The sequence below is a fragment of the Seriola lalandi genome, unplaced genomic scaffold (genome assembly GCF_002814215.2).
Source record: "Seriola lalandi dorsalis isolate HSWRI2012SDOR001 ecotype SW California unplaced genomic scaffold, Sedor1 jcf7180002054671, whole genome shotgun sequence".
Classification (NCBI taxonomy): Eukaryota; Metazoa; Chordata; class Actinopteri; order Carangiformes; family Carangidae; genus Seriola; species Seriola lalandi.
The window spans coordinates 871,732-884,656 of record NW_019525224.1 but is presented as its reverse complement, the minus strand read 5'-3'; the positions used below and the strand labels follow the sequence as shown (position 1 = coordinate 884,656).

The following is a 12,925-nucleotide window of genomic DNA, read 5'->3' as shown; positions in this document are numbered from 1 at the left end:
ACACACACACACACACACACACACACACACACACACACACACACACGCACACACGTGCACACACACGTGCACACCCACGCTGTCTGTGTCATCATGATTGGTATCTCTTTTGGAAGGTAATGGGTGATTTTTCTTTGCACATTGATGCAGAAAGAGTCAATAACAGATAATTAATGAAATTTAAAGCATAGTGTACATCCAAACAAGTAAGAAATATGTTTTATATATTTTTTCATATTCAACTGGGAGTTCTCTCTTATTTATCTTTGACTGTTACATTCTTAGGAGTTGACAGTTCCCTGGAGGTGGGAATGACTGATGATGGTGTTTTGTAGAGTATGTGCAGTATAACTTATACATGCTATATGCTGGAGGCTGATTTGATCTCAGAAGACCTTATTTCTAATATTCCCAATGGACAGTGCCCAGATACTGAAAATACATACTGAAAACCAAACACTTTTTTTCACCCTTTATATGGCTGCCAAAGAAAGACGAAATCACGTCACATCTTTCATTGTGCAAAGATATTTAAGTGTCGAGAAAGGGTGCATAGGTGAGGATTTACACAAGCATCCAACCACTGCGGACCAGTGAGGCTTTTTTTATACACAATTACAATAAGAGCTGTCAGAGGAAATCTAGCAGCTACAGTAGTAGCAGTGGCAAGATGAGTGTAGACTGAGAAAAGTTATGCTGCTTTTACCAAATTCTATTTGATGAATATTCCCATTGTTGCAAATCAGACTCACTATTTTACATAAAGCCCACAGGGTACAAAAAACATTCTTTGTAAAAGATTACGGTTTTGAGACAAGGTATAAAAAAATCTGTGATGGTCATTTATCACCACTTGCTTGAAGTTGCAGTACTTAGAGGCGCAGTTTCAGTTTTGCTGTATCTGTTTTGGGATTTTCAAATAGAGTCAGGATTATTATTTTTTAAATATCTGGTAAACTGATTAAAAAAAGTGATTTTGCAGCTCTATACTTAACAAAGACCAATTTTCTTGTATTCTGAGAATGTCCTGAAGCAGTCTTACACCACCATGTGTAATTTAGTTTTTCTTGCTGCAAGCTGCAAGTAGGCGCATGATATTATGTTAGAATAGCTTCCATCATTACCACACTCACAACTCTTCATAATGAATAATTTCACTATTTTTGGTTTGAATACAAAAACTGCTCAGAATACATATTGATATACTGTAAACTGTATGTAGTATGGAAATGGAGCACAGCTAAGACGTTTGCATGTTAACACGTAGCTTCTGTATGGCTCAAAGAAAGTCAAGTAAATCAAAGCTGTTCATGACTACATTTGAAAGATCACACCATTTCTTTTGATATAAGCTGATATGTGTTTGATTATGTATTCCCTCTTTCTGCCAAACAGGTTATCGCTGTGTTGTTGGGGTGATCTTCCATTCAAATAATGTGATGCTCGGCACCTCACTGCTAATGTTCTCATTACTGCTCAGACATGCTGAGAAGAAAAAGCTAGACTGTGTGCATGCATTAATGTGTGTTTTTGTGTGTGTGTGCGTGTGTCTGCGTGTGTGTGCGTGCGTGCGTATGTATGTATGTATGTATGTATGTATGTGTGTGAGTGAGTGAGTGAGTGAGTGAGTGAGTAAAGCCATGCGTACACTTGCTTGCTGGCGTAGGGGAGTAGTAATTCTTCTATGCAGATCCCTGTATGCCTGTTTCAGCCATACACTATGCTTTTTAGTGTGTGAGCTGTTCAGTGGACAGGATGAAAATACATGTTAGGTTGAGAACACCATTAGTTGAGAGTCAGCAGTTCTGTGGGATGGAGACAGAGGGGTATATGGTCCCTGTCATGAAAAGCTTCTCATGGTATATTTTCAAGGCATAGAGAAGAGAGAAAAGGAGGACGAAATGATATATGAAACCATTAGGCTCCTAACACCTAAATACTTCAGCTGCATGTGTGCCATTACTGCCATTACACTATAAGCTCCAGGCTCCATGATGACGGAGAGATAGAAGGACAAAGGAAGAGGAAGACAGAGGAATGAGATAGAGGGAGAGGAGTGGGATGACCCGTGTGATAGAGAGGTTGTGTGATGTCATGCATTACTGATAGGAAGAGGAAAGGCTGGTAATGTGATCCTACAGATAAAGGAGGAACCTCTCTTGCTCTCTTTCTCTCTTTCTCTGATGAATTTCACAGCCTTGCTCCAGTGCTAATAAAGGAAGTTAGGTGATGTCTTTAGCCACAAATTACTAGATTAGATTGAAATGGAGGTAATGTCATTACTTATGGTATCTTTATAGGATACAGATCACTGACTTCATAGGCTACAGCCTTTTCCGGAGATAGGATTTCTAGTAGCAGACAAGCTTAGATCATATCAAAAGGTATCTTAAATCTGTGACAATCTCTTTGTCCAGTCACTAGCACTAGCACATACTTTTGGTGTGTTAACTTTTCCAGTCTGTAGCCTCTGTTAATCCATACCCAAATGTACTTCATGTAAGATTTAAAAATTATGACCACATCCTTTTTAAGACATCACTAAAGAGTAAAACACTGCTGAGAAAATCTTTCTTAATAAACAAACTTAATCCAACCTTTTTTCTATAACTATAGTTTCATTTTTTCTATTAATAATCCCAATTCATGACAATTACTGATTATTTTGAAAATGGTGCTTGCAGTAAGGATGCATGTAGCTTTTGAATAATGTATTAGGTCCGTTTGGAATGATACTGGTATTTATGAATACAGGTAGAAAATATGTCTTGAATATTCATTCTTATCCATTGTGAAGGCTGAATTTTGACATCTGATCAGCGACTCTCCCTTAGTAAGCCGAGCTTGTCAACAAGAAAAGAAGTGCAAAAGAAATCCTCTCATTGTGAGCATGTTAGCATGGCAAATTAAGCATTTAGCTCTATTACAGTCTCACATAGCAGTTAGCATGACTTAGACTGGGTTACCAATCGCTCGAACACATTTTCTTTATCACCGTTATGATTCCCAAACCATTATGTGTATCGGCATCACATCAATTAATTACCCAAGCAATTAATGTAAACTGCAAAAAGATGACACTCCCTGAAAATATCCATTAATCATCCCTGTCCTTTAAAATTAAAAGAATAAATAAATAAATAAATCAGCTGGTCACTTCCACCAAAATGACATTTACCCTTATCAACCTGAAACCAGGGCAGTTAAAAGTTGTCAATAAAGACGAGTTCATTCAAACTGTGTTAGAGAAATTAGTGTAGAGAGTTGCACCTCCAAGTTTCATTTGCCATCTTGTTGGTGGCACAAATTAAAGCAAGAGGTGGGCTGACTAAACAGGGTTGACCTCTCTGGATTAATAGCTGCGTGTTTACTGAATGGATACTGTGCATATCTAAACTGGTATGGTCCCCTAGGTGAACTGCAGAGTACAGAGAAGCATAATGTATAAATATGTGATGTGGGCAAATGGAGAATCCCTCCGTGGTGGAGGAGGAGGACAGGATGATTAATATGAACCGGCTCTGTCTGTATTATCTGTATATGTACAGTGCCTGTAAAGGAATCTGAAGACGCATACATATGCAAAGACCCGTTTTAGTCAGGTTTAAAGGTGCTATATAGTTTTTGCTATCACTCCATAGCCAACTTTAGCATTGACTGCTGAAACATTGCGAGTTTAGCATCAAACTTCATTCCTTCACTCGACAAAAGCTGTCCCCAGGAGTGGAAAGAAATGCCAGTGTTAACTTCTTTTCTTCTACTAAAGTTAGCATTATAACTTCCTGTCCCCTCTCGTAAAATATTACTTGCTATAATGAGTCACTGGCGTCCAATCTGAAGTAGAGGTACACAGAAGGCATGTTTTAACCTCCTGTCTTGTAAATACAATGATGGCTGAATCACTTGGCAAGCGACCATAATCACAATCACATTACCATGTCAGGCGGCAGAGAGAACATACTTATAGCCCCTTTTAAAAGGAAGTAAGAAATTGTTTAAAAAAACAAAAACAAACCAAAGATGGTGGAAAGTTCTTAGATAGAATAATTGCAGCTGTGTTTATCTGTCTTTAAGACAAGCTAGTCCATGTGTAGCTGTGTTTTTACTACTGTCTTTTCACTAGAGGACTGGTGGGAAGTCTTTGTAGCAGGATGCACAACAGCACAGTATCTGAACCAGCCACCGCCAGTTTGATGAAGATGACCAAGACGAGAGACCCCCTGAACATCATCTTCATTGTTGAAAATAAACTCCTTTATCTTTTCATCCACACAGCTGGAAGTATCAACCACAGACTTCGCTGGAAACCTTATCGATGAACCCACCTTACTACTGATCACTGTCATCGACCAAAATGACAACCGGCCCATCTTCAAAGAGACACGTTATGCAGGAGAGGTGCTTGAAGGATCCCCTACAGGTTGGTGATATTGTTATATTGAAGGAGTCGAGAGAGAAATGGGCTATTATTGGATTTATCTGGACAGCAATATCACACACACACTATGATTGCTTCACTCAAGATGTCTTTTGATCTGCGGTGTAGTGAGGTCGTGTTGATGACATTTACACTGGTGTCCTGAATGGGGTGGTTTTTATGTGTAGTTGTGGTGATGCAGTAAAAAGTGCATTGCACATGTCTTAATGATAAAATCACTTAAAGACAAACATATTTAATAAGAGCACTGAACTACTGCATGCAGTTTTACATCATCACCATGACTTGCAGAGGCACGTCAGCCGATGTCATGGCCTATATTTATTTATTTAACACACCAATCTCACTGGTGGCTAAGTTTTAATGACAGTGTTATGCTGGCAAGCAGCTTCACCTTGAGGACCCATCTCAACTCATCTTGTCAGGCTGTATATAATGAATATTAGATTTCATTCATATTTAAATAAACCTTAATGCTTTATTTATCAAACACTGCATCAGATGTGAATGGAATAGTATTTTGTCGTAAGAAATACAGTACTGTTCAAAGAATAGGCACTAAAAGTAAAGTAAGGATACTTTATGTAATGCTTTTTTATTTATAAATTAACCAGACAAAGTGTTGTAAACAGCAAAAACCTCAATCAAATGAATATCCGGTCCTAATATTCATCCTTTGCCTTTAAAACAGCACCAGTCCTTGGTACATGTTATATCATATATTTTTCAAAATACTAGGTAGGTTGTTCCAAGCATCTTGCCACAGTGGTTCTGTGGATTTAGGCTGTCTCAGTGTCTTCTGTCTCTTTGTGTAATCCCAGACTGACTCAGTGATGTTCAGATCAGGGCTGTGTTGCAGGACTTCTTTTGTCTTACAGTTCTGGCTGTATGTTTGGTTGTTGACATGCTGCAGAATGAATTTGGGGTGGCTGATGGTATTGTGTGATGGATAAGAATCTAAACATATAAAGTACCTAAAATGTATGCACAGTAAATAGTACAAAAAGCATGTCAGGATGGCTGTGGCTCAGGAGATGGAGGGGCTTGTCCAATAATTGCAGGGTTGGCGAATCCTCCTGTCCACATGTCAGAGTGTCCTTGGACAAGACACAGAACGGCAAGTTATAATTTTACTTGTTGTTCCTTTTCCCTGCACACAAAGTCTTATGACAGCAAAATGTCAGCTCTGCTCACAATAGTTGTAAACACGCTTATATTTAATGACCATAAAGTTGAATCAACACCTCTCTAAAATAAAAACTGAACATTATAAACTTAATGAAGAAGGATTTTTTGCTGGACTGTTGAATTAAATTGCAGTAGTTTAAGCTCAGTTTACCAACTAAACTGACAACTGAGTATATATTATAAGTTGTTGAGTTTTTTGACAACTTCCAGCTTATCTGAGGCGGAGGGGCTACTCCCCCATCCCACCTCAATGCTAACATCTCATGGTTCAGTGTCTTAGAATGAATCATTTTGAGGTGTGACTGTCAGAGCCTTTGACAAGACTCTTCACCTCTGGTTTTTACTATAAATCTCCATCTTCTCTCATATTCCCTTGTAAATTTGTCACAGTAGCTTCTTTTTTGGTTCTCTGAGCTGTTATCACTGTTGTTTTTGTTAAGGTGAAATTTGTGCCCTTACTGGGATGGAATATAAATATAATGTATATATAATGAATATAATGCTTTTTAAATGTACAGCATTTTTATTTCAGGAAATTTGCTTTGCTAACATCATGCAACCTTTGTGTGTGTGTAACTGTGTGTGGACTATTTAGTCTTTATAGCAGGGAAAATTAAGACTCAAATATTTCTTATTCTGTCAGCGTACAGCTGTGGTGTGAATGACTGTCATCCACCATACAATGGTTATATATGACTTGATGCTTGGGTGAGAATTGTGGAGGCGTCCACATCCTGGACAGCCTGTCTGTTGCTGTTAACTGCCAGGTTGTATTCAGCTCTCATTGTTGAATGGTTTCCTACGCTATCCAAAGGATGTGGATTTATATTTCTGCACCTTCAACACTGCAATGGTTTCTTTAATGATGGGGCTTTGTGCTAGACCTGCTCTGGACTATTCTGCTCTTACTACGCCTGCTAAAATGTATTTTTCTTAGTGATGCAGTTTCTCCAACTGCCATATTAACACCATATGATGCTTATGAAGAAATTAGCAAAAATCAGTTGCTTCACCCTGTGTGCTCCAGCGGTTCACCTTGAACCTCTTTCTACTTAATTCATAGAAAAAAGTGGCCCTTGTAGCTGAATGCTTAGGGCGCATACCACGCATGCTCTGAGCAGCGAGTCCCCGGTTCGACTCCTGGCCGGTCGGACTATTTGCTGTATGTCATTCCCCTACTTTCTCCCTGAATTTCCTGTCTGTTTTCTTCTGGTTCTGTGTAATAAAGGCCCAAAAAAAAAAACTTAAAAAAGTGTCTCCATGTCAAATGTCTCGAGGGCAGGGCAAACAAGTTGTAGCGCACAGATTGTTTGCAGAAATACAGTTGATGTAGTTCACAGTCATGAGGTTAAAAGTAGAAAGGACAGACAGTAAAATGAAAGCGGTAAAACAAAAACCTATAAAGCCTCTCACTATGTTTGTTCTCACATCATTAGTACAGACAGCCAACAGACAAAAACCTTAATCACCAACAGAGCATCACAGATAAGAGGGATCAGTCAACACACAGGCAGAGTTAAGACACACACACACACACACACACACACACACACACACACACACACACACACACACACACACACACACACACACACACACACACACACACACACACACACGCACAGCTTCCCATGGAGACATTTTGAGCGGTTGTCAACGTTATGCTGAACTTGTGTAATGAATTGCTAATGCAGACTTGCTTATGCGATGATATATATTAGGTAAGTAACAGCATGTTATTACTGGCTATAGACAGCTAGATAATAGGCTGACAAACGTGCACAGTTGAATCTTGTTAGAATAATGCAGTCAAACAATGAGTGCATTTTCATACTTTGAATCTGTACTGTAACGGGGTTAAAAAAATGAAATGGAATCAAATAGTTAGAAATCTCACTGTAAAGAAGTGATACGAAAAAAATACCAAGTGATTGCTTCTTTTTTCCATCTTTACATTTATGTTTTTTATAATGTGACCTCCTGTTCTAAAAATTCATTGTTGCTTTCACTGTAACTTTTGGTACATTAACCTTTGGTCATACATGTAACCTCACATGCTAACATTGTGTCTGTCTGTGAGGTTTAGAAGTCCGTGTGTGCATCTGTGTGCATTTCTGTATACCTGTACCAATGAGAAAATTAGTCCACTGGGAGCAAATCAGAAATATGACAAATCCCTAGCAGGAAAATCTCTTATTGGTTTGGCCCCAGTGAGGGCCAGACCTCCCAAAACACCTGAATCATCATTCTGTAGTAGTTTTAGCCCTGACTCTGTTTAGTAGACAAGTTAACTCAGACTTCTGCCAGCTCAGCACCACTACATTTTTAAAAAACTAATTTAACTTTACTGGGATAGATCTGATATCATCCACCAGAGACCCTCTTGCAACTTGGTCTGATATAATTTAATTTGATTTTAAATGCAATTATATTATACTGTATTTTTTGATATATAGATATATATATATCTCAAATACACTGAGTAAAGGTTTTTATAATCCACAGCTCTCTGTAAAGTGCTATTTCCTGAGTGGATTATAGCCTTGTTGAATAAACCAGAGTGAGCAAAACAAAATTAACTGAAGTTTATTTTATTTTCACCATGTTGTAGTTTGACAGCTCCTTGGTACTTTAGTTGCCATGGATGCCAGATCTAATTGAGCTCAGCGATAAGATGAAGGATGCAGCTCTGAAGACTGTTTCTTGCATGTGCCTGCAAATCTGTGTACTAAATAGTCTACTTAGCCAACGTGTCAGTTCAGCCTCAGTTATCTGTCTAGTAACAAATCATTTAAAATACATTTAACAACCTGTCAGTTCCCTATAGGCTTCCTGGTCAGTAGTACTAGTAGGAGTAAATTGTTTTGTGTGAGGATGCCACTCAAAAAGCCTCATATCATAGTCAAATAGATAGATGGTCAGACATCCTTCATATCTTTTATTGTTGTCAACAATATTCACAGTAGTTGTAGTCAGTTTGTGGAGTCATATTAACAGAGAAAAACTCAAAGGGGATTTGTCATATTTGAAGGACAAGTAATGAAATGACAGCGATACCAAGAAGCTTCATAAGAGAAGACCTGCCTGCTGCTTCATGGCAAGTTGCAGCTTCAAACACTCAGAGAAAAATACTATAAATCTACAGTAACTGACTTTTTGGGCACTTTGGAGCAGCGGTCCCATCATCATTTAAGTTGATATGGCGGTTTCCTGTTTACACATCCAGCAGATACAGAGCACACGGTCATTCATTTGAGTCGCGTTTCTGGCCATCAGGTGAATGTAAGTCCAATATTTACTCTTCTTTTAGCTCTGTTTTTGATCTCAACCAGCTCCTGGGGGAAATGAATGCTCCACTATGTTGTAGTCACTTTGTCTGACTTCAGTGCTGGGAAGGAAGCGAACAGTAGTTTTATAGAGTTGCTGAAAACAACTGCCTGCTGCGATCAAAAAGGACACTATGACAGCAGTGAGAGTGAACCAAAACAGTAAAGTTGGAAAAACAAAATAATGAGCTGAAAGACGCTGTAAAGCACGGTAGAGCTGACGAGAACTGCAGAATCCGATGATAATTTTCTTGTGAGTTCATCACTATGAGCAACCCCCTTTCACAGACAAGCAGTCATGTCATCCATTGTTGACATAAAAGTAGTAAGAATAGTATTTCTGTTGTACTATGGTCGGTGTTGAAGCTGCCGATAAAGATGCCCTTTCTTCTAGAAGCAATGTTTAAAAAAATATAGGCCCATTTTTTTTTTAACTTGGCCTTGTTTTAAAACACACAAGGATTTCAGTGCATAATGATAAATCACTTCAAGACATGCCCACTAAAGACAGGAGGAGCCATGTGAGTATTACCCAAAGGAGTCAGACCACTCGTACAGGTTGCACACGAGGGACAAACAAGCACTCCTCTTCCCCCATCCTCAGTCCCCCCTTTCAACCTTTAGCACCACTGCTAATCTCTATATAGCCCAGTAGAGTATAAATGAAGTTATACTGTATGTTAATTTATGTTCATGTGTTTTGTGTCTTACGTGTGTTTATGTGCTTTTTGCAAATAGATATGTTTGCATGTGTGTGTGTGGGTGTGTGGGTGGGTGTATGATCTGGAGCAGCATGGTTTGTGGTTACACAATAGTGGTTGGGCAGCAGGGGAAGCTGTAGGGGAGAATGTCACAGTGCTCTGACATTTCTGTGCAAACTGATAACAAAGGCAGCCAAAGCCTCAGTCTCCTAGCAAGCCCTCTCCTTCCTGTCTGTTTACTCCTCCACTCTTCATTTTTTCTTTTTTCCTCTTTATCTCTCTCATTCTCTTTTGCCTCCATGCCCTGCATTCCCCAGGGGTTTGTGTACACATCATCCTACATTTTCTCCCGACTTGGCCATATTTGCTGTTTCACTATTCTCTACATCGTTGCCCTGTTTATCAACTTTTTAGAGCTACTGATATTGAACAACTGTACTTACTTTTGCCCCACTTCACTAGTTCTTTTCTGATGTTGTTTTGACAGGATCATAACTTTTTTAAGTTTGGGCAGACGTACTGGTGACTTAAAATGATGTCAGTCAACATTTTTTTATTTACTCTTTCAGACTTTAATCAAGAAAACCTCCCAACTGACATTTTTTTCTTTATTATTATTTTATTTTTCATTGAAGAATAAGTAAGGTGTTTTTTTTCTTATTGTCAACAAATGACAGGAAAAGACCAAAAACCAAAGATGTGCTTAATTTTCTCAAAAAAGACTCAGTAATTTATTTTCTAAAATAGTGGGGAACTGTTTATGTTATTAAATATAACTCACTGTAGTTGCATTTGTAGAGGAATATTTTCAGCAGCAGATAAATACACAATTTGCGCTGTAGTGAGTATTAACAGCAGCGGGACTTTCTATGAGTTATCAACATGAAATAAACTATAGTGGCCATGTTGACTGTAATAAAGAAACACTTTACCCACTGCAGCGGTGCGGTGCATGAGTGGGATTTTCACACCAACGCTACATTTGCATTTTTCCACATTGAAATCAACTGCATCATCACTTTTTGGACACTTGCTTACATACAACACATACAGTTTACATGGATTTGTCATCCATGATACTGAAAAAAATATTCACAGTTAATGTTTAAAATTCCATTATCTTTTCCATGATGAAGAAGTTTAGTTGCAGATTTATATGAAAAGTCTGTATTGTCTTTAGGTCACATAATGCTGACAATATTTCAAACAACTGAAGCAAGTATCAATTCATTTATTTAAAAATTTGTGGAATTTTTTACACAATTTGTAGTAAATAGAGTAAATGTTGTCTAAACTATTGTCAAATTATACTTGATCAAGAGAAAAAGATCTCATCCCTGTGTAGGTGAGGTAGCGTTACACTAATACATTTTTCCCACTCCGTCATATCTCAGAGAGCTCTATGTTTCACTCCTCCATTTGTTTTGGGCGTCATTGTGGCAACATCAACAAATCAGTAGCATCACTGAAAGCCATGCATATTAGCAATGGATTCCCAGAGAAAAATCATTTAATCTAAATTTTAGGGATGGAATGGCGTGCTGCTGGAAAATAACTGTGTTAGGACTGTCATGTTTTTTGGTAATTCATGTTTATCTTTCCTCTGCCAACAGCATGCAGACAAGTTAAATCTAGCATCTAGGTGATATATCTTGTGTAATTGGACATGATGTGGTATAAATGAAGATATTACTCATAGCCAAGTCTCTGTTTGTGTTCCAGACTAATTTGTGTTTATATCAGAAGTAATTAAGGCCTGAGCTCCTGCTGTGATGTGAGAGAGGGATGGATCTGGTTTGCCGTTGTGCTCTACTCTCTGCTCTTACACACAGACACACAGCTGGGTATTTACAGCTCGGAGGGTGGGCAGCATGGATAAAAACTTCTATCACATCATATGTAATTTTATAATATGATAGAGTAATACAGTAACATAAAATACAAATATTCTTGAAATCCAATAAAGCTTTTTCACAGACATTGTCACTTGCCATTGCATAAAAAGCACAAGTGTAATTAATAACATAAATGATGACTCTGTTCCATTTAGGTGTTCCTGTACCAGGTTCCTGTATTGTGCATGCTGTGTCTCTGTTATGGCTCACTGAGATACATAAATGGAACAGAGGAATCATCTTTGTTATAGTATTAATTACACATGTGCTTTCCCTGCTGTGACAAGTTAAAGCTGCTGCAAAAATGTCTTTTGCAAAATTAGATAAATTAGATAAAATAATATGGAATGTCTGATTTTGGCCAATCCAGAAAATGAAATACCTATGCAATCAAGGTGGCAAAATATATATATATGTTGTCAGTTCAAGACACACTTATACAAAACACACACATATAAGATTATTTGTTTACTGTTCCTCACCCGACTGCACTACCTCTCTCCATAGCCGCTTACCAAGTTCACCCAAGGGGCCCTGTTTTTATGAACCCGTGGTGCAGAGAACAGTCAAGGGGGACACGGTGTGGTGACAATGTTTGTTGGCTCTCACGGCTCCAGCAGATACATGTCAGCGTGGCACTGCTGGAAGCAGGATCAGGAGAAATACATTGTCAGTGGGTGTTTGAGGAGTTGACATCAATCATGACCAATAAAAATCAGCACCTGTGTGCTAATGATGTCATAGGGGAAAGGAGAGAGAGTTGGACCAGCCACTCCCTAGAGAGAAAACTGATACCCTCTCTAGAATAACAAGGTGCAAAAGTGGAATTTGTACAATTTTTCCCATCAATATCAAAACAGAGAAGATTAACAGCCAGAATTCTGCTATAAGCTCATAGTCTTAGCACTTTTTCTTTTGCAAGTAAAACCAGCAGCTATGTGATGCTGTACTTTGGTACAACATTCCTTTGAGCTAAATATTGCAGTCAGCATGCCAACATGCTCCCAATGACAATAGTAACATGCTGATGTAAAGCAGGTATTACGTTCACCATCTTAGTTTAACATGTTAGCATACTAACATTTGCTAATTGGCACTAAACATAACATGCAGCTAAGGCTAGATAAAGAGCCTAAAAAAAGCATACAACTTAATCAAAAATATCAGATAGAACGATATAATTCCACAGGGATGATTAGTTTTGCAGGTATTGGAAAAATTCATTCATCCATCCAGTAGTAGAAATATTAGTCTGGACCAAAGTGGTTGACCCTCTAACCAACTAACACTGACATTGTCATCCCAAGACCAACATCTATACTGTGGCTAAAAATCAGTAATGCCTTTTGTTTGAATCATAGGAATGAACCTTGATGA

General features: G+C 38.3%; 1 protein-coding gene across 1 annotated transcript in view; it reads left to right on the top strand.

Annotated features, from left to right (window-relative positions):
• cdh13 (cadherin 13, H-cadherin (heart)) overlaps positions 1-12,925 on the top strand; it is a 310,913-nt gene that overhangs the window by 149,443 nt on the left and 148,545 nt on the right. Inside the window, exon 7 of the mRNA XM_087177984.1 lies at positions 4,276-4,420. Coding sequence (XP_087034110.1) covers positions 4,276-4,420 — 145 coding nt within the window. The remainder of the gene's footprint in view (positions 1-4,275; positions 4,421-12,925) is intronic.